Below are 22,514 nucleotides of genomic sequence, written 5' to 3'. Positions count from 1 at the left end.
GATCTTCCCGACCCAGGGATCAAACTTACCTCTCTTACTGTCTATTGAATTGCCAGGTGGGTTCTTTCCCACTAGCGTCACCTGGGAAGCCCAAATATTTCTATACTATATAGATACTGCTATACTCTTAGCAATATCTTCACTTAGAACTTTAAGAAAAACCATAAAACATGTACAGTAAAATTGTATATACTAATAGGGCATAATACATTAGATAATAAAATTTGGGTTTTCAGCTGAAATATTGTGATACAGATATGTTGCATTATGAAGATCTAACAAAATGTAAAAATAAAATTTAATGAATCTGAAAAAATTAATGAATCTGAAATTAAACTCTTGATAAGTTTCTCTTAATATGATATTCAGTTTATCCCTTAGCAAGAGCTGAATCAAAGCTTTCTCCATGCTGACATTCAAAGGTTTTTAAATGGAGACTTAAATGTTTTTATATAAGATATAAAGAAAACAAAGGTGACAATCTTTTGCATGATTTTAGGAGTCTGATTTTTATTCTTGTTTTAGGCAAAGATCCTATTTCTTCTGATCAGTAATTTTAAATCGACATTTTTGCTTATATTTCAAATACATTCATCAAACAGAAAATCTGTTCATACACTTTTTTATCACCTCTTTGGATTTAAACACCATGTGAGAGACAGTTTGAGCTTAAAAAAAAAATTAAGATGCTATTATTTTAGGGTCTTAATTACATTGACTATAGAAGTACTTCAGCAAAATAAATGTGTAATTTTGAGACACTTGCATTTGGACCACTTCTCAGAATTAAGGCCCTTGCAAAAGACAATTCTCAGGTAGCTGGGAGTCTAGATAAGGTTGTTTAATATTCTACACTTAAATACAAGAGAATAGTTACCAACAGTGGGCTATTTGTTAATAATTGATATTAAAGTACTCTTTCTGTTAAGAATTAGATAATGCTTCTAGCGAAGTCTTGTTTATAGTTAATACTGCTAATGCCAGTGTCATCAGTGAGGAAATAATGAGGTAGAAAGAAGACGTTAATTCCCTAAATTGCTTTGTTAAATTAAGCTGTATTTTTAAGGGGGTGGTGGATAGAATTTAACCCTGATTTATTACCACTTATAATCAAAATATTATTACAGAACCTTGTCACAGATTCTCCAACAAGACTATATGTAACATCTAGTACATTTACCTTTTAAGTCTCCGATTATGAACCACCAGTTACCCCTAAATATAGTTTCTTCCTACTTAATTATTCATTGATGATGGTATTGCAGAGGAGGAAGAAATTTAACTCTATCTTTCTGGGTTCTGACTGGTCTAAGAATTAAATTGACATGAGAAATGCAGGTCAGGAAGCAACAGTTAGAACTGGACATGGAACAACAGACTGGTTCCAAATAGGAAAAGGAGTTCGTCAAGGCTGTATATTGTCACCCTGTTTATTTAACTTATATGCAGAGTACATCATGAGAAACGCTGGACTAGGAGAAACACAAGCTGGAATCAAGATTGCCGGGAGAAATATCAATAACCTCAGATATGCAGATGACACCACCCTTATGACAGAAAGTGAAGAGGAACTCAAAAGCCTCTTGATGAAAGTGAAAGTGGAGAGTGAAAAAGTTGGCTTAAAGCTCAACATTCAGAAAATGAAGATCATGGCATCCGGTCCCACCACTTCATGGGAAATAGATGGGGAAACAGTGGAAACAGTGTCAGACTTTATTTTTCTGGGCTCCAAAATCACTACAGATGGTGACTGCAGCCATGAAATTAAAATTACTCCTTGGAAGGAAAGTTATGACCAACCTAGATAGCATATTCAAAAGCAGAGACATTACTTTGCCAACAAAGGTTCGTCTAGTCAAGGCTATGGTTTTTCCTGTGGTCATGTATGGATGTGAGAGTTGGACTGTGAAGAAGGCTGAGCACTGAAGAATTGATGCTTTTGAAGTGTGATGTTGGAGAAGACTCTTGAAAGTCCCTTGGACTGCAAGGAGATCCAACCAGTCCATTCTGAAGGAGATCAGCCCTGGGATTTCTTTGGAAGGAATGATGCTGAAGCTGAAACTCCAGTACTTTGGCCACCTCATGCGAAGAGTTGACTCATTGGAAAAGACTCTGATGCTGGGAGGGATTGGGGGCAGGAGGAGAAGGGGACGACAGAGGATGAGATGGCTGGATGGCATCACTGACTTGATGGACGTGGGTCTCAGTGAACTCCGGGAGTTGGTGATGGACAGGGAGGCCTGGCATGCTGCGATTCATGGGGTCGTAAAGAGTCGGACACGGCTGAGCGACTGATCTGATCTGATCTGATCTGAGATAAATTAACAGGAGAAAAATCACACAGAGTTTTGTAATCTGTATACCGGAGAGAGACCCTGTAAAACAGTAACCAAATGACCAAATGAGGAAATGACCAAAGTCCTCATTTTAAATAACCTTCTCTGCTAAAGACAAGAGGATGTTGAGGCTGGGGAGTCATTTATAAGAGGAAAAGCACAGTAATCAAGGGTGATTGTGATGCAGATTTAAGTCATTACCTTCACCATTGCTAAGCCTTTCCAGAGATTTGGTTGTCCTCTTTCTTATGTGGGCTTCCCAGGTGGCTCTAGTGGTAAAGACTCCACCTGCCAATGCAGGAGATTTAAGAAGTGTGGGTTAATCCCTGGGTTAGGAAGACCCATACCCTGGCGGAGGAAATGGCAACACACTGCAGCATTCTTGCTTGGAGAATCCCAAGCACAGAGGAGCCTGGCGGGCTGTGGTCCTTCAGGTCTCAAAGACTTAGAAGCAACAGTTAGAACTGGACATGGAGTTACACAATTGAAGCGACTTGGCATGCATGCAGGCATGCATATGTATGCCCAGTCTTATAGATGGAGATTTCCCTTTTAAGTGTACATGTTTCTTACCAAGCAGCAGCTCCTACTTGCTTTTCAGAGAATTTCCCATTTCTGCTGATTTTCAGAAAATAAGAGGCTTAAAACAATTAATATGCCAAGGAGACATGTTTTAGAGTGTCAAATTCTGCTCCCCTACATTCTCTCAGGCAAGGTATAGTCAGTTCAGTCACTCAGTCATGTAGGACTCTCTGAGACCCCACAGAGTGTAACACACCAGGCTCCCTGTCCATCACCAACTCCCAGAGCCTATTCAAATGCATGTCCACTGCATCGGTGATGCCATCCAAGCATGTCATCCTCTGCCCTTCACTTCACCTCCCGCCTTCAATCTTTCCCAGCATCAGGGGCTTTTCCAATGAGCTGGTTCCTCGCATCAGGTGGCCAAAGTATTGGAGTTTCAGCTTCAGCATCAGTCCTTCCAATGAATATTCAGGACTGATTTCCTTTAGGATTGACTGCTTGGATCTCCTTACAGTCCAAGGGGCTCTCAAGAATCTTGACCAAACCACAATTCAAAAGCATCAGTTCATCGGTGCTCAGCTTTCTTTATAGTCCAATTCTCACATCCATACATGACTACTGGAAAAACCATAGCTTTGACTAGATGGACCTTGGTTGGCAAAGTAATGTCTCTGCTTTCCAATACACTGTCTAGTTTGGTCATAGCTTTTCTTCCAATGAGCAAGCGTCTTTTAATGTCATGGCTACAGTCATCATCTGCAGTGATTTTGGAGCCCCCAAAATAAAGTCTTTCACTCTTTCCATTTTTTTCCCATCTATCTGCCATGAAGTAATGGGACCAGATGCCATGATCTTAGTTTTCGGAATGATGAGTTTTAAGCCAAATTTTTCACTCTCCTCTTTCACTGTCATCAAGAGGCTCTTTAGTTTTTCTTTGCTCTTTGCCATAAGGGTGGTGTCATCTCCAATTCTCAGGTTATTGATATTTCTTCTGGAAGTCTTGATTCCAGCTTGTGCTTCATCCAGCCCGGCATTTTGCATGCAGTATTCTGCATATAAGTTAAATAAGCAGGGTGACAATATACAGCCTTGACGTACTCCTTTCCCAATTTGGAACCAGTCTGTTGTTCCATGTCCAGTTCTAACTGTTGCTTCTTGACCTGCATACAGATTTCTCAAGAGGCAGGTCAGGTGGTCTGATATTCTCGTCTCTTTCAGAATTTTCCACAGTTTCTTGTGATCCACACAGTCAAAGGCTTTGGCATAGTCAATAAAGCAGAAATAGATGTTTTTCTGGAACTCTCTTGCTTTTTCGATGATCCAGCAGATGTTGCAATTTAAGTTCTGGTTCCTCTGCATTTTCTAAATCCAGCCTGAACATCTGGAAGTTCACAGTTCACATACTGTTGAAGCCTAGCTTGGAGAATTTTGAGCATTACTTTACTAGTGTGTGAGATGAATGCAATTGTGCGGTAGTTTGAGCATTCTTTGGCATTGCCTTTCTTTGGGATTGGAATGAAAACTAACCTTTTCCAGTCCCATGGCCACTGCTGAGTTCTCCAGATTTGCTGGCATATTGAGTGCAACACTTTCACAGCATCATCTTTTAGGATTTGAAATAGCTCAACTGGAATTCCATCACCTCCCCTAGCTTTGTTTGTAGTGATGCTTCCTAAGGCCCACTTGACTTCACATTCCAGGATGTCTGGCTCTAGGTGAGTGATCACACCATCGTGATTATCTGGATCATGAAGATCTTCTTTGTACAGTTCTTCTGTGTATTCTTGCCACCTTTTCTTAATATCTTCTGCTTCTGTTAGGTCCATACCATATCTGCCCTTTACTGAGCACATGTTTGCATGAAATATTCCCTTGGTATCTCTAATTTTCTTGAAGAGATCTCTAGTCTTTCCCATTCTAGTGTTTTCCTCTATTTATTTGCATTGATCACCGAGGAAGGCTTTCTTATCTCTCCTTGCTATTCTTTGGAACTCTGCATTCAGATGCTTATATCTTTCCTTTTATCCTTTGCCTTTAGCTTCTCTTCTTTTCTCAGCTATTTGTAAGGCCTAGTCAGACAACCATTTTGCCTTTTTGCATTTCTTTTTCTTGGGGATGGTCAAGGTATTGTAGAAGGATGTTTAAACAAAATTAACAGTGTGACTGAGAAAGTCTGATGTTTCAAATATACATCTCATTTTCAATGTAATTAATAAACAGTATTATTTCATCAATTGAATTAATGGTAAGCAAATAAGTTGAAAGCTTTTGTTTCTCATCCAGTATACTTTTTGAAACTAATTTAACTTAAAATATAAATTTATTGTGATGAATATTTGTATCCTTAGTGATGCTGAAAGCTCAGCTTCTCTGTACACTGGTGCCTAATGAATCTTAGAGACAAGAGTTTTGGGTGAAGTAGAAAATGATAAGGCTTCCCTGGTAGCTCAGATGGTAAAAAAAAATAAATAAATAAATCCCTGCAATTGAGGAGATCCGAGGAGCTTCCTGGGTGGGGAAGATGCCCTGGAAAAAGAAATGGTAACCCACTCCAGTATTCTTGCCTGGAGAATTCCATGGACAGAGGAGTCTAGTGGAATACAGTCCATGGAGTCACAAAGATTTGGACAGGACTAAGCAACTAAACACTCATTTATTCATAAAATGATAGCTTTATTACTTTGCCAGGCAAAGGGAGATGCAGTAAGCTAATGCCCTCAAAACTATGTGTCCCAACTTGGGGAAGATATTGAGAAGTTTTATAGTAATTATTCAAAGAAGGCATAATCATGATTTTTGATGGCCTCTACCTGCATCAGCTTAAAGTGGGGATTCAGTTCTCCAGCCAGAGATTGAGGCCAGGTTGTACAGTGAAAGTACTGAATCCTAGCCACCAGACCAGTGGTCATTAACAAGACCCTGACCCTTGGCTTTGCAGAAAAGAATTCCCACAAAGACAGAAAGTAGTAAAGCAAGTAAAGTATTTATTAGGAGGAAAAGAATACTGTACGTGTGTGGATAGACACACAGGCAGACTTAGAGAATCCCTGAGTCACACCTTTATGGTAGTTTGAATTCTTTTATTGTATATCACTTTCTTTTTTTTGTAGCCAGTCTTTTTGATTTGCCTGCTTCAGAGTTCATATTTGGTGTATCTCAGGATCCACCCATGTGTGAACACGCATCTTTTAGGCAAGATGGATCCTACTGAAGAGGCCTATGGGTAGCCTCCATCAGTAGCATCTTTTCCCTTTTGACCTCCAAGGGGTCTTTCTGTGCTTCTGTATTTAGGGAAGTCTCTTGATTTCGAGAATGACAAATATGTGGTCTGAGAAGGACCTAGCCTCCTCTATTATTTGTACTGAGTTCTTGTCTTGGAGTTTTGGTTCACAACCTGTAGATAGGGGAAATAGGTATAGGAAAGCTGGCTTCCCAGGTGACTCGGTGTAAAGAATCTGCCTGCTGATGCAAGAGATACAGGTTTGATCTCTGGATCAGGAAGATCCCTTGGAGAAGGAAATGGCAACCCACTCCAGTATTCTTGCCTGGAGAATCCCATGGACAGATGAGCCTGGTGGGTATAGGCCATGGGGCTCACAAAGAGTCAGACGAGATTTTGGGACTGAACAACAACAAACAACAAAACCTGGGGCTGTCGTCTGGAGAGGGCTGCACTCTGTTGCCATGTGCTTGTAGAGCCTTCCGAATCGGGCCTTGGTTTATAACGTATTTAAGATGAGCTGGGGTTTCTGGGTTAGTTAGCATGTCCAGAGTAACAATGACTCAATTTAGTGGATGTTTTAGGAGCTGCCCTGACCTTTAAGAGGCCTATTGGCAGCAGGCGATAGCATGACTGATATTTCCAGAGTTTGCCTGAGGTTTTCTTTATAGAGTATGATTAGTCTGTTCATCTTTTCTTGAGGACTGAGGTCTCTGGGACAAATGGAGGTGGTAAATTTAATTCCTAAAGCCTGCTAAAGCTGTTGTGTGATCTTTGCTACAAACGAAGGTCCATTGTCACTCTGAAGGTGGCAGGGCAACCGAAATCTACTTGAGTTGCCTTGTCTGTTCTAGTAGGGAAGGCCTCTATTCATCCAGTAAAAATGTCTTTAAAGACTAGTAAGTATGTGAAGCCCTGGAAGGAGGGCATCTGAGTGGAATCTATTTGCCGGTTTTCTCCTGGGTAAGTCCCTCATCATGGCTAACAAGCAGAGGAGGCTTGACATTGCCTCCTGGATTATGGGTGATGCATAGGGCACAGACTTAAGTGACTCTTTTAATTGTCTCTAGTAACTCTTCCCCTGTAAAAAGTAGGAAAACAATCATAAACATTGCATCTCTCCCCAGATAGAATTCTATAGCCCTTTAATAATTTTCCATTGGTCAGAAAGATTTATAAGTAATTTCTGATCTATGAGCCACCAGCCATCCGTTCCTTCAGTCCCCCTCTATCTGTTTCCCAGTTCTCTTTGGAAGTCAAGTACCCGAGTATAATGTTAGAAGGGCTAAGAGATGCGACTAGAGCCATTTTGGCTATGGGCATCAGGGTTGCTTCCTTCGCTTCCCCATCTGCCCTGTGGTTTCCTTGGGAACTTTGAGAATTTCCCTTTCGGTGCCTGTGGCTGTGGATGACTACTACCTGTTTCAGTTTTTGGATTCTTTCTGTGAGATGTAAGATCTCAGTCTCATATTTTATAGGGAGGTTTCTTGCATTTAGAAGTCCTCGCTCTTTCCAGAGAGCTATGTGGGTACATAAAACAAGGAAAGCTATTTTGAGTCTGTGTATGTATCAAAGGTTCGTCTAGTCAAGGCTATGGTTTTTCCTGTGGTCATGTATGGATGTGAGAGTTGGACTGTGAAGAAGGCTGAGCGCCAAAGAATTGATGCTTTTGAAGTGTGGTGTTGGAGAAGACTCTTGAGAGTCCCTTGGACTGCAAGGAGATCCAACCAGTCCATCCTGAAGGAGATCAGCCCTGGGATTTCTTTGGAAGGAATGATGTTAAAGCTGAAACTCCAGTACTTTGGCCACCTCATGTGAAGAGTTGACTCATTGGAAAAGACTCTGATGCTGGGAGGGTTTGGGGGCAGGAGGAGAAGGGGACGACAGAGGATGAGATGGCTGGATGGCATCACTGACTCGATGGACGTGGGTCTCAGTGAACTCCGGGAGTTGGTGATGGACAGGGAGTGCTGTGATTCATGGGGTCGCAAAGAGTCGGACACAACTGAGCGACTGATCTGATCTGATCTGATGTATCCTTCCCCTAGGGTTAAGACTTGGGTTAGATCTATCAGTTCAGCCTTATGTGCCAAGGCGATTGGTGGCAAAGGTTTTGCTTTTGTGACACTATGAGTGCTCACGATAGCGTACCCTGCCCTCCTGACTCCACCTCTAACAAAACTACTGCCATCAGTGAACTGTTGGTTTTCTACGGCCTGGACTGTTAGGTCAGACCTACAGGCATAGACCTGGTCAAGGGTTTTGAGGCAAGAATATGTTAGGTCTGAGCTTTTGGCAGGCAGTAAGGTAGCTGGGTTAAGAATGTGGCAGATTTTGAGGGTTAGCTCTGGGAAGTCAAGGAGCAGAGCCTGGTACTTGATAAGGTGACCTCCAGTTAGCCCATGGTAGCCTTTTATCACTAAGACCCCTTGCACTTGATGAGGGGTTTGGATTTTCAGCAGCTGTTCAAAGGTAAGCTTATTCGCTTCTTCCATCAATAAATATGTGGCGGCTACCACCTGGAAGCAGGCAGGCCAACCTAGGGGCAGGGAGTCTATCTAGTTGCTTGGAAAAGTATCCTATAGGCTGAGGAGCTTCCCCTAGCTTCTGTATAAGGACCCCCAAAACTGTCCTTTGCTTTTCAGTGACATACAAGGTGAATGCCTTTCTCATATTGGGGAGACCCAAAACAGGGACTCTGTTGAGAGCTTGCTTGATATCATTAGAAGTCTGTTCCTGTTCCCTGTTTCAAAGTAACAGTTCTGTGTCTGGACCTTTAGTGGCTTCATGCAGGAGCTTAGCCATTAGCCCAAATCCTGGAATCCAAATTCTATAAAGTCCTGCCATGCTCCAAAAGGTATAGAGATGTTTCTTTGTCTTTGGAACAGCTTAGGCCTAATATAGCTTGTTTTCTCTTTGGAGATAACTGTCTATTATGGGGTTTAAAATATATCCCAGATATTTAACTTGTTGCTTTGAAATGTGTGCCTCTTTCTGAGAGACTCTATAACCCTGGGCCCCAAAGAAATTAAGGCCTTCGATGGTATTTTGATCTGAGGACTCCATGGAGAGACTAGATATTAATATATCTTCTGTGTACTATAGAAGAACACCTCTTTTTAGGTTTCTTTCCCTTAGTTCCTTTCCTAGGGCCTGAGTGAACAGGTGTGTGCTGTCCCCAACGCCCTGAGGCAATACTGTCCAGGTGTATTGTTGCATTTGGCCTGAGTCAGTATTAGGCCACTCGAGGACAAATGATATTTTGATGAGGAATGGTATACAAGAGGAGGCATCCTTGAGATCGAGTACAGTGAACTGTTTTAACATTCTCAGGGATTTGGGCTAACATACTATAAGGATTGGCCACAAGGGAATGCATAGGGACTACTGCGTTGTTTACTGCTCTGAGGTCTTATACCATTCTATAGACCCGATTTGGCTCAACAACTGGAATATGAGTGTTGTATGGAGACCAGCAGAACACCAAGAGGCCTTCAGAATTTATCTACAAAGTGTTGTAAACCCTTCTTCGCTTTCGATTTTTAGGATATTGTCTCTTGTTAGGATAGGCAGTTTCTGCATGCATGCTCAGTTCCTGTCGTGGCTGACTCTGCAACCCCCTGGACTGTAGCCTACCAGGCTCCTCTGTCCATGAGATTTTCCAGGCAAGGTTACTGGAGTGGGTTGTCATTGCCTTCTCCAGGGCATCTTCCCTACCCAGGGATTGAACCCGGGTCTCCTGTAGCTCCTGCATTGGCAGGAGGCTTCTTTACCACTGAGCCACCTGGGAAGCCCAGGTCTGGCTCAGTCAGAGTTAAAATAAGGGGCTGCTTGGGGCCTCCTAACCTGAGTATGGTTCCAAGGGTACTCAGAAGATCCCTCCCAAGGAGAGGGGTAGGACACTGAGGCATAACTGGAAAGGCATCCGAAATCAACTGCTGCTAAAATTGGCAAGTGAGGTGTCCAGTGAAATGAGTGTAAGACTTTCCATTGACACCAGTCACAGTGCAGCTTTTAGAGGAGAGAGACCCAGTGTGAAAAATTAACACAGAGTAAGTAGCTTCTGTATCAATTAAGAAATTGACTTTCTTAGCTGCCATGTCAAGGACTCCCTGGGGCTCTTCCATCAAAATAGGCATCTGGTTGGGAGGAGCCACCAGAATCCCTGGGCCACCTCAGTCAGTCAGTATGGCCACCTCTGGAGTGGGCACCCCATTTCTTCTTCCAGACTGAGGACAGTCCCTCTTCCAATGACCTGTTTGTTTTGCAGTTTGGGCATGGCCCAGGGGACTCTTTCTGGCAATCTCAGGCCCTGGGGCTGGTTGATGTGCATTTGTAGTAACAGCATTCCCCCTTGTTGGATGGATAGGTAGACTTCATCAGCCCCCTTGGGCTGTCCTGAGGTTGCAAGGCATGGCTGACAGCAAAGATTATCAGTTGTGCATGAACGCTGGCCTGTCTTTTCTCTTGTTGGTTTCTCTCTTTCTCCTTAACTTGGTCCCCATCATTAAATACCCCAAAGGCCACATCTAAAAGCTGGGGCATGGTTGTTTGTGGGCCAAATTGTAACTTTGGGAGTTTCCACCCAATATGAGTGGGAAACTGGCTAATAAAATGCTGTCCCAGCAGAGAATGACCTTTGGAAATGGGGGGATCTGCATGCAATATATTGGTATATTATCTAAATGCCTCCACAAGCCACCCATGAAAGAGGGCTGGATTTTTTTCCCCCTTGGGTCACTCCTTTAGCCTTTTCATAGTTAACTCATTTTTTGATATGCTTTCTCATGCCTTCTAATATACATTGGATCATGTGCTTCTTGGCTTCTGTTCCCTCCCAAGAATTATGATTCCAAAAGTGTTCCTGATTCAGGACTACATCTCTACTCATAGCATAATGTTCAGATTGGACTCTGACAAGCTGATCAGCATGCTCCTAGCTGGTGTCCAGATTCTCTGTGAGCTAATTGAACATCTTCCAAGTTAAATCATAGACCAGGGTGAGGGCATGAAACCCTTCAGTAAACTTACAAGGGTCTTCAAAAATTGACCCAGTTTCTGTTTGTATTGAGCTGAGTCAGTTAAAGTGAAGGTCACGTGTACTCTAATTGTCTCTGCCATTTGTCACTTCCTTAAGAGGGCATAATTTCCCTGATCCTGGGTGATAGGAAGCTCCACTGTAACTTACCCCAGCAGGACTAACTTCTGTTTCTTGGGGTAACAGATGGTATGGAAGGATATAGGGAGGTGGAGTTTGGAATTGGAGGGAGGGACTGGGAGAAGTAGATAGCTCCAGAGATGTAGGGATATTGTCAGGAACAGGAAGAGCTAGGTTTCCTCCCTGGAGAGATGGAAGAGCTTAGAAAGAGATCATCTAAAATGTTGGGAGAGTTTTCTGGTTTTCCAGGTTTTAAATTAACAAGAGCTGTGTAGGGCAATATTTTGGTAAAGGACCATGAAGTCCTGAACATAGGGAATCTCACTCCACTTAACCATCCTGCAGCAATAAAGATCCAATTGCAGAATGGTCTTATAATTTAGAGACTCATTTTCAGGCCATTTTTCTCCATTCCTCAACTTATACAAAGGCCAGGCATTGCTACGGTACAATATAAGTTCCTCTTTTTTTAACTCTTTGATTTAAGAATTTCCAGTTCTTAAAGAAACACTCCAGAGATGTTTCTTCTGGCTTGGAGAGGGATCCTCCCATGTTGAGTAACTTGCAACCAAGAATAAGAGAGTGCTCCTAGAATGAAATACAGTGTCCTGGAACCATTTACCAGGAGGTTTTAACCTGAAGGGATTCAGAGCATTCCCTAAATCCCTTGGATCCCAATGGGGTTTCAAGCATCCTCTCCTCTCCCATCAATTTCTGACACTGTATCTGGCTCCCATGATACCCTGTGCAGGGCACCCAACCCAGAATGGCCAGAGAAGAGCTTTTGAATGAGAGTAGACCAGTTGCCAGGACTTGGAGTGATCCCTTGTCTATAGAGTTTATGTCCTAAGATAATTCTCCCTATTTTGGAGTTTATTCCTTGTGCCTAAGCAACTACAAAGTTTATAATTTGGGCTTCTGGGTAGTGGCCAGCCCAATAGGCTGTCACACATATGTGGTCAGGGAGGTCTCCTGACTTTGAGAACGAGAAATATGTGGCCTGGGCAGGACTCAGCCTCCTCCCTTAACTGTCCGGCTATTCTCATCTTGGAGTTTCAATCGATAGGGAATGAATCTCCTATCACTTTACCCTGGTGGGGCTCATCTACCTCCTATCTCAGTTTGAATTCCTCCTATGGGGCATTTTTTCTGGTTTTGATTTACCTGAACCATGTTTAGTTATATCTCAGGATCTTCACATATGTACACTTGAATCTCTTAACCAAGATGGATTCTACTGAAGAGACCTGTGGGTAGACTAACATCAGTTAGCATTTCTCCCCTTTTGACCTCTAAGGAGACTTTCTGTTTATGTGTAATTGAGGAGTTCTCACGACTTTGAAAATGAGAAATATGTGGTTGGGAAGGGCCCGGTCTCCTTTCTTAGTTTCCATGCTATTCTCATCTTCGACTTTGGGTCTACAGGGAATAAATTTCCTATCACCTTACCCTGGGGGTGGAGAGCATCTACTTCCTTCCTCAGTTTGTCCATGGGCATTCTTCTGATGCTGGGAAAGATTGAAGGCAAAAGGAGGAGGGGGCAGCAGAGGATGAGATGATTAGATAGTATCACCAACTCAATAAACATGAGTTTGAGCAAACTCCAGGAGACAGTGAAGAACAGAGGAGTCTCGAATGCTGCAGTCCATAGGGTTGCAGAGTCAGACATAGCTTAGTGGCTGAACAACAACATTCTTCTGATGGGTTTGTGGTGAGGTAAGTAGGAATCAGTATCATCAACCTTCGGGTCTAACTGGTCTGGGATCTACATGCTTGTAATTGTTCATTTCTCTTACCTGGAAGGGTTTCAATATCTGGAATTAGCTCAAAGATATCTTTGTGTGTATCTGTTGATGGGGAATCAGGACCTTACCTCAAGGCTGCTCTTCACTGCTTATTTCTCCTTGGTCTCACATCCCCTCCCTTCCCTGAGTAACAACAGCTTGAATCTGTCCACTGGAATTCAGGGAAGGACATGGAGGCTGAATGAAGGCTGTTTTCTGTAATCAAAGAAATGGGAGGATACAGAAATACTTTGTGCCCAGGAGCCCTACAGGGCCCTTTGTGGTCTCATTAGGTCTTAGATTCACTCATTTCTAGTCAGTAAGATGAGTTCAACATGCTTTGTGCCTAGTTTAGAGAAATTTAAAGGATGATAGAACTATCCATCAAATAGTCTGTTATTTATTTGGGATAACAAATTGCTGAATAAAATAAAAGTCAAAATGTAATATACAGCAAAAACGCATGACAAGCCCATGCCGTGGGTGAACAAGGGAGAGAACATCTAGAATAGCAAAGTTAAGGAAGAAAGGAAATGTAAGCCATCCTCTAAGAGATGTGTTGCTGAATACAAGCAAGTTAATGTGCCCTTAGAGAGAAGGAGGCCAAACAAATCCACATATCAGTTTGTAGCAGAGAAAAGTTTATTGCAGAACAGACAAGGAGAAAGCACAGCTCAAGCTAAAAAGCCCAAACTCTCTGAAGGTTTTCCAGGAAGTGTTTTATAGGTAAAATTTGGGGTGAGGACTGCAGGGTGTGAGACTTTCTTTTGATTGGTTGGTGGTGAGGTAATGAGGCGGTGCTCCAGGAATCTTGTGTTCAGCCTGGTGTTAGCATTCTCCCCTTGGGTGGTGGCCTTTGTTCCTGCAGAAAAATTCAAAGATATTGCTATGTATATTTCTTCAGGGTACCCAGGACCCTGCCCCATCATTGCTCTTCTGTTTTCTTGACTTTTCCTCCTTTGCTTCTGCCTTTCTTCACTTTTCTGATTAGCAACTATTTGAATCTGCCCTTTGGTAGACCCAGAAGGTCTAGGACACTGAAGCCTTGTTCCTAGAAATAAAAAATGGCGGACTTGAAAAGGATTTGTACCTGGGAGGGCCCCATAGGGTCCTGCTCTGTTTTAGAAGCAAATAGTGACAAAATCTATAATGGTCTCTGACATATATTAGAGAAATAGAAAGTCTTATGAAAGCTATGTTTTAGTAAAATTTTGGATACTGATATAGAGGTTCAACTGGATACAAGAAGGCATGGTAATGACTGGAGAAAGTAAACTGACTTTTAAAATTTAAGATATCATTTCAATTATATATTTAAAAAATAACAATGAAGGGATGCAGCTGTTTCTATTCAGGCAGAAAATAATGATTTTATAATTTCCCATTTTGTCTGTGTGTATAATACAAATGATGTTACCAATTACCTATCAATAGACATAGCTCTTGCCTGGAGCTAGATGATTTTGGCACATCTTGAAGCTCAAATTAATGAGTCTGTATTACTGATTAGAATGAAAACATAATTTATATGCAAGTGATTCCCTAGGCTTTGGAGTAAAGCAAGCTAGAGATTATATGAATTTGGTAATTTCAAATATCTATTCTAAAAGAGTATGCCCATTTTAGGACATATATTTAAATTATTTATCTAAAATATATAAAAAATACTTATAGTAAAATAATTAGAAGCAAGTTTATGTTTAGGACTTAATGAAGGAAGAGAACTTGGTAATAGTAATTATAAATAATATTTAAGCAAATTATATTTTATACTGCAGTTTATATGAAATAGTACTAAAATAAGAATTGTGTTATTGAATAGCACCAGGAATAACTCCAAAACGCAGGTCACAGCTCATGAGATAATACAGCATTTAGGTCATTTAGTCTTTCTGACTGTAATCCCCAAGCATGAGATAAACAAATGTGTCCTAACTCTGGCCCCTGACTCTTAAAGACTGGTGACCAAAAGATAAGAAATAGGAAACCCAGAAGAAAAATACAGTTAAGTTTTGCTTACCAACTTCAAACTTGTTTCATGCACTACATAATGTTTGAAAATCCTTCAGGATGATTAAATATACACCTATTGATATCTGGTGCTTACTAAAGCATAAACACACTGCCTCTGAGGATTTAAAGTTACTTTTAAAGGGTATTAACACAATCCATTATATTCACTTTGGAATTTTCTTACTATAATACTATAATAATGGGCTGAATCAGCTTTGCTGAATTGAATTTCTCTTGAATAGCTTTATTCTGTTTCTCAAGTCCTCACTTTGTTGACCAAGATGATCTGGACATAAATTTAAGTAACTTCTGGTACTGAATTCCCTTTTATCATTTGTCTATTAATAGTATTTTTGTCATCAACTCTAAAATAGACTAGTGAATCAATAATTTGTCTTTATTGATTTGGATAATGGAATAGACATTACATTATAATATATTTGTAAGAACTTATTTAAATCAATTATATTTCTAGTGTCTTTTTGTTAAAACACAAGTAATACTTCCTTTTAAATAAAATCTACCCATAAAATCTATTCAAAAATTAATTCAAAATCTAGGATAATTCAGCCTGGCCTCTTTAGACCTAAGAAAAGTCTTTTCACATAGTACATATTTAGTAAATAGAAATAATCCAAGTTTGAGTTTATATTACATAGATAAAAATAAAATGTTAATAAAAAAGTAAACATGATCACAGGTAAAGCATATTCTCTGAGATAAAATGCATTCACTATTGATATAATAATTATTAGTATTGATATAGTAGTGGTAAGTCATATCTTTTAATATGTATATTATTTCAAAAGTCGGAGAAGGCAATGGCACCCCACTCCAGTACTCTTGCCTGGAAAATCCCATGGACGGAGGAGCCTGGTAGGCTGCAGTCCATGGGGTCGCTAGGAGTCGGATACAACTGAACGACTTCACTTTCACTCTTCACTTTCATGCATTGGAGAAGGAAATGGCAACCCACTCCAGTGTTCTTGCCTGGGGAATCCCAAGGACGGGGGAGCCTGGTGGGCTTCCGTCTGTGGGGTCGCACAGAGTCGGACAGACTGAAGTGACTTAGCAGTAGCATTTCAAAAGTATGTATTTATGTAAGTAAATTATAAAAGACATGGAGTAAACAGTGCTTGGCTAGCCTAATTAAAATGAATAGATCTAAAAAGGATATCATCATTTTATTAACATTTAAGAGATATTGCTGTGTATTGATTTGGTGTTAGAATTGATTCCTCTCACTGCAATCAAAATAGCAAGCCATGCTACCAAGAGAAATAAGACTGTGTATAAAATGTTATTTCACTCACTGCCATCTATTTACATTAGTACTTCATTTACTAAAGTATCCAGTGGTAATTTTTTAATGTATGGAATAACTTGAACTGAATTTGTAGCTTAGAGGAAGCACCTTTCATTTTTTTACATGCAAGCTATTGAAAGACCTCTACTGGGTAAAAAAGCTAAGGTGATACATTTAAGAAATACAAAAAAAAAAAAAAAAAATTAACGTAAGATAATTGATACTTTCCTTTCTGGAAAAGCAATGCAGTTTAAGTAGAAATCAGTAGAAATGATCTTAGTTCATCACAGTTATCACTGTTATAGCTAGAGGCAGGCCATGGAATTGACAAGCAGTCCTTTCCTATTTAATCCCCACACATATTATTTCACTACATAATTTTCAAAAGGTATTTGTTACATAACACTTTGTTCATCCAATGACAACAGGTTCAAAAAATTATTATCACTTTAATGTTTAACACAGTTTATTTTCATCTGGGCATGATTTCCTTGGGAGCGCTCCCCATTGTGGATTCATGTTTAAAAAGAGAATGCAATTACACCACACAGAAATATGTGCTGTGGTGACTTTTCCTTTTGGTATAAGATTGCATATCTGATACACAGGGACCACCACCAGCCAGCAAGAAAAACTGAGCCTCACTGAGTGTCTAGCGAAGATTAATTTAGAAAGCTACTCCCTGTTACAATAGCTCACTGAGTATAGGGGAAAAACTCCAGAAAGTTCGACTCTTAAAAGGCTCAAAGGTACAAATGTTTTTCCATTTATTCTCGATTGTTGAATCATTATATAGTAGTGAAACCTCACATGCAGCTGGCCTATAGCTTTAAATTTTAGAGGAGGAGCTAACAATCCACACCCATGCTGCACATATAAAAGAAGCCCCATTAGTGGTTTTAGGGAAAATGCCACAGGATTATTTAGAACTATTTAAGAAGAATAAAGAGGAAGAAGAGAAAAAAGAGAAAAAGAGAGAAAATCAGGCTTGATCCCACAGTATAAAAAGAAGCTAACAGGTACACAGTAAAATAAGCACATATTGTCAGAGAAGAATTACAATTTATATTTTCAAGAAAGTGTAAAATGAACTGTATGAAACAAACAAACTAAAAAGATAAGAATGATACAACAGTGGAATCATTCACTGTTTAGAATGGAATTAGAAAAGAAGGAATAGATAAAGGACCAAAATAAAGGGGAATTTGATAAGATCAGAAAAGAATGCAACATCAGAAATAATACAGCTGGATCAAGATGATATTAGGAGCAGAAGGATAGAATCCAAATTGTGGGAAATGAATCAGTACTGTACTATGAAGGACAAGCCTGCGATTATTTGTTACACTGATGGAAAAAGATAGAAGATGATAGAGTCTGAAGCAAAAAGTGAACATGCAACATGGAAAGGTAAAACAAGAAAGAAAAGTGGATAATATTATATATAAATATAGATGCATTACTTCTAAAGACAATACTAGCAAATCAAATCAAACCTAATAAGAAAATAGTAGTCTATTACCAAGTTATTCCTGTAGTATACTCATAATTCAACATTAAGAAATGTCTACTGATGTAATCTATTGCATTGAGAGAGAAATAAAGAGGTAGTATTTGATATCTCGATAGATAAAATATACTGAAGATAATGTTTGAGACAATTTATGGTTTATATACTATAACTAATTTCAGTTTCCACAGAAAACTTATGCTAGTTACGCTCATCATCATCATTTACTAGATGAGGAAATTAAGGCCGAGAGATTAAGAGACCACGTCAAGCTCATCCAGTTAGAAAGTGAAAGTTATGATATAAAGAATGCAATGTTTTTATTGTTTAAAAATTAGGTGTTTGTATTTATTCATTTGTGTATAATATGAATACAGGTGGTCTTATGAATAAATAATTAGGCAAAATTGATCTAAAAATCTGGAGGATAAATTACTTTATAACATATAATTGTACATAAGCTGTGCTCATCTCACACACTAGCAAGGTGGTGCTAAAAATCCTTCAAGGTAGCCTTCAACAGTATGTGAACTGAGAACTTCCAGATATACAAGCTGGATTTAGAAAAGGCAGAGGAACCAGAGATCTAATTGCCAACATCCATTGGATCACTGAAAAAGCAAAGGAATTCTAGAAAAACATCTACTTCTGCTTCATTGACTATGTTAAAGCCTTTGATTGTATGGATCACAAAAAAACTGGAAAATTCTTAGAGATGGGAATACCAGACCACCTTACCTGCCTTCTCAGAAACCTGTATGCAGGCCAAGAAGCAAATGTTAGAACTGGACACAGAACTACAGACTGGTTCCAAATTGGAAAAGGAGTACTTCAAGGCTGTGTATGTCACCCTGCTTGTTTAACTTCTATGCAGAGGATATCATGAAAAAAGCCAGGCTGGATGAAGTGCAACCTGGAATCAAGATTGCCAAGAGAAATATCAGTCACCTCAGATATGCAGATGACATCACCCTAATGGCAGAAAGTGAAGAGGAACTAAAGAGCCTCTTGATGAAGGTGAAAGAAGAGAGTGAAAAGCTGACCTAAAACTCAGCATTCAAAAAACTAAGATCATGGCATTGGGTTCCATCACTTCATGGTAAATAGATGGGGGAAAAATGGAAACAGTGACAGACTTTATTTTCTTAGGCTCCAGAATCACTACAGATGGTGACTGCAGCCATGAAAGTAAAAGACACTTTCTTCTTGGAAGAAAAGCTATGACAAACCTAGACAGTGTATTAAAAAGTAGGGACATCACTTTGCCAGCAAAGGTCTGTATAGTCAAAGCCATGGTTTTTCCACGTCATGTATGGATGTGGTAATTGGACCTTAAAGAAGGCTGAACAACGAAGAATTGATGCTTTCAATTCTTTCAATGAGAAGACTCCTGAGATTCCCTTGGACTGCAAGAGATCAAACCAGTTAATCCTAAAGGAAATCAGCTCTGAATATTCATTAGAAGGACTGATGCTGAAGCTTAAGCTCCAATACTTTGGCCATCTGTGAAGAGTGAAGAGCCAACTCATTGGAAAAGACCTTGATGCTGGGAAAGATTGAAGGCAGGAGAAGAAGGGGATGACAGAGAATGAGATGTCTGGATAGCACCACCATCTCAATGGACATGAATTTGGGAAAACTCCAGGAAATAGTAAGGGACGCTGAGGCCTGCCATGTTCTCTATCTTGGCTGAATTGATGCTTACTATAATATATATTGATCAAATATTATTGACTTGTGCATTTAAAATGAATTTTATTGCATGTAAATTATACCTCAATAAAGCTGACTTTTTAAATTGCATCGATTAAAATACTGATTGCCTAGCATTAAAATACCAGATTTTAAAACTCGATGGGTTCAAATTCTGCCTCTGCTATTTTCTTACTGTATGATTTAAGGCAAATTACTGAATCACTCTAAGTTTTCTTATCTATAACATGAGGATACAGTATTAAGCACTTCACAGAATTGTTGAGAGGATTCATTCTTACCTGAAGTGTTCAACATATCATATTATTATTATCCTTATTACTGTTTGTACTATGTGCAGTACATGAGACTGTTGAGATACATCAAATCATGAGACAAAACCTGTTTTCATTTTCTCTTAAGACAATTCTTTTAGGGAAAAAGAGATTTGGATGAAAAGTAAACTGAAAATGAACTAAGACTGATGTTAACTGATGATAAAAAATTCGATAAACTTTGACCATTAAAGACAGTACATGACTACATGCTGTATTCGTTTTCTGTTGCCAGAAAATTACCACACACTTCATGACTTAAAACAACCACACATGTTATCTTAAAGTTCTGGAGAACAGAAATTTAAAATGAGTATGCTGCTGCTGTTGCTGCTGCTAAGTCGCTTCAGTCGTGTCTGACTCTGTGCGACCCCATAGACGGCAGCCCACCAGGCTCCCCCGTCCCTGGGATTCTCCAGGCAAGAACACTGGAGTGGGTTGCCATTTCCTTCTCCAATGCATGAAAGTGAAAAGTGAAAGTGAAGTCGCTCAGTCGTGTCCAACTCTTAGCAACCCCATGGACTGCAGCCTACCAGGGTCCTTCATCCATGGGGTTTTCCAGGCAAGAGTGCTGGAGTGGGGTGCCGTATAATGGAGCTAAAATCAAGATGTCAGCAGGCTTGCTGTCTTCTGAAGGCTCTAGGGGAGAATCTGTCTCTCTGTCATCTCTAGCTTCCAAAGGCTGCTTGCATTCAGCTTGTAGCTCCTTCATTCATTTTTAAAACCAGCAGTGTTGCATCTTCTCATTCACATGACCTTCTTTCCTGTATCAAGTCTCCATCTTAGAAAAAGATATATGTGATTAAACATAGGGCCCACTGAGATTATTTGAAATAATCTTCCCGTCTCAAAATTCTTAATTTAATCATATCTGCAAAGTCTCTTTGCCATATAAGATAACATTCAGAGGTTCTATATAGATTAGCGCGAGATCATCTCCGGAGACCCGCCATGTATGCCAAGTGTCCTAAGAGGAAGATTGGAAATGAAAGAGGAAGAGAAGAGGAGACACTGGAGTATTCCATGAAATTTCATTTTTAAAAGTTTACAAGTGCTCAGTTAAGGAGAAACAAGTATGAAGCCAAAATAAATACACAGAATAAAATTACATTGTTATTTTTAGGTGTTTTAAATGTCTATCTACGTTTGAAAGGACAGACAACCATAGAGAATCCACTGTGGTCTTCAAGTGGGAACAAAGGACAACGATGGAATGAGGCACATGTTAATATATATCCAATTACTTCATTTCAGGTAAGAAAACAACAGTCGTGTCTGTGGATAAATTGTTGCACCTGAGCATAATGTTAAAGGCAGAACTTGAGCAAAATTAGAAAAATAGTATGTAAAAATTCTGATATAAGCATCACAAAAATCACATGATTGTTTCCCTTTAGTTCTAAAAGCAGTGTTATAAAGGGAAAATGCCCTTTTCTTTTATTAAGTAACATTTCTCAAGTAATATGTTTGAATAATGGTCTATCTGAATTCAAATGATTTGCCTGGAGAAAATGTTATCCATTTCTATAAAATCATATGTGTATATTTTGTTCCCTGAAGACAAACAACATAGATTCTTATATAACAGAAGCTGGATAATCAGTTCTCAATCTGAATTTTACTTGATGGAATTTTGTATGCTTTAACAAAATGTGTATCTTTGTCATTTTAGTAATTTATTACTTTGATTTTCAATGTCAGAGAACTTTAAACAAATTGCTTTTATTTGTTTTTATGTAGAAAAGAAAGGCTTAGATAGGATTAAGAGAAAGAACTAGTTGCAAATATATAAAAAATATTTTAGTGTTTATACTAGTGGTCATCATGGCTAGAAACAATTTATCATGAAGCTGTTTTAATGAAGAAAATAATGTAGTTTACTGATTTTAATAACTTTATATATGTGTTTTATATATCAGGTTGAGGTTTTTTTTTTTCATACTGGGGAGTTCTTAATTGCATTTTATGGCATTTAGTAAGGGTATGGAAATTCAGACAGTGTCAATTATGCTAATTTTTAATTGGTGGAATATTCTTTTTTGGTAACCTAATCTATAAAGCTGTAATGATTTTGATTTAGAAATTGCATTACTAAAACTTACCAAGATGATAAGAATGCATTCAGTTGTTCACTCTGGTAAGGAATAATGGAGTAAGTCTAGTTGATTATCTAAAAACACATAAAAACAACTCAAATAGATCCTAATAATTTTTTTCTATGAAAAAGAATAAAATAGTAAAAATGGAATATATGGCAGCATATTATTAAACTAAATTAAACTTGTAAAGATGGAATTCCAAAGCATTACTGATAGAAGTAACCTTAATATTAAAATGTGCATACCTCTATAGGCATCAAAAAAAATCTTTCTAAAAAGACATATTTTTGCTTTCTATATCACTGCCTTAATTAACACAAAATTATTAAATCAAATATATATACGTTAAGCATTTAAGGGAATAGTTATATTAATGTTTCCTTCAGAGTAATTCCTTGATGCTGTAGACATCAATTTAGTCTAAGTACTTCCAAGATGGGTTTCCCTGGTGGCTCAGCGGTAAATAATCTGCCAACAATGCAGGAGACTTGGGTTCAACCCCTGGGTTGGGAAGATCCTTTGAAAAAAGAAATGGC

The 22,514-nt window shown here is 39.2% G+C and overlaps 1 protein-coding gene across 1 annotated transcript in view; it reads left to right on the top strand.

Annotated features, from left to right (window-relative positions):
• MDGA2 (MAM domain containing glycosylphosphatidylinositol anchor 2) overlaps window positions 1-22,514 on the top strand; it is a 919,168-nt gene that overhangs the window by 883,992 nt on the left and 12,662 nt on the right. Inside the window, exon 15 of the mRNA XM_055537535.1 lies at window positions 21,003-21,133. Coding sequence (XP_055393510.1) covers window positions 21,003-21,133 — 131 coding nt within the window. The remainder of the gene's footprint in view (window positions 1-21,002; window positions 21,134-22,514) is intronic.

Source organism: Bubalus kerabau, chromosome 10 (genome assembly GCF_029407905.1).
Source record: "Bubalus kerabau isolate K-KA32 ecotype Philippines breed swamp buffalo chromosome 10, PCC_UOA_SB_1v2, whole genome shotgun sequence".
In the NCBI taxonomy this organism is placed as follows: Eukaryota; Metazoa; Chordata; class Mammalia; order Artiodactyla; family Bovidae; genus Bubalus; species Bubalus kerabau.
Note: the sequence above shows the minus strand (reverse complement) of the source record. Positions and strands in the feature narration are given on the sequence as shown.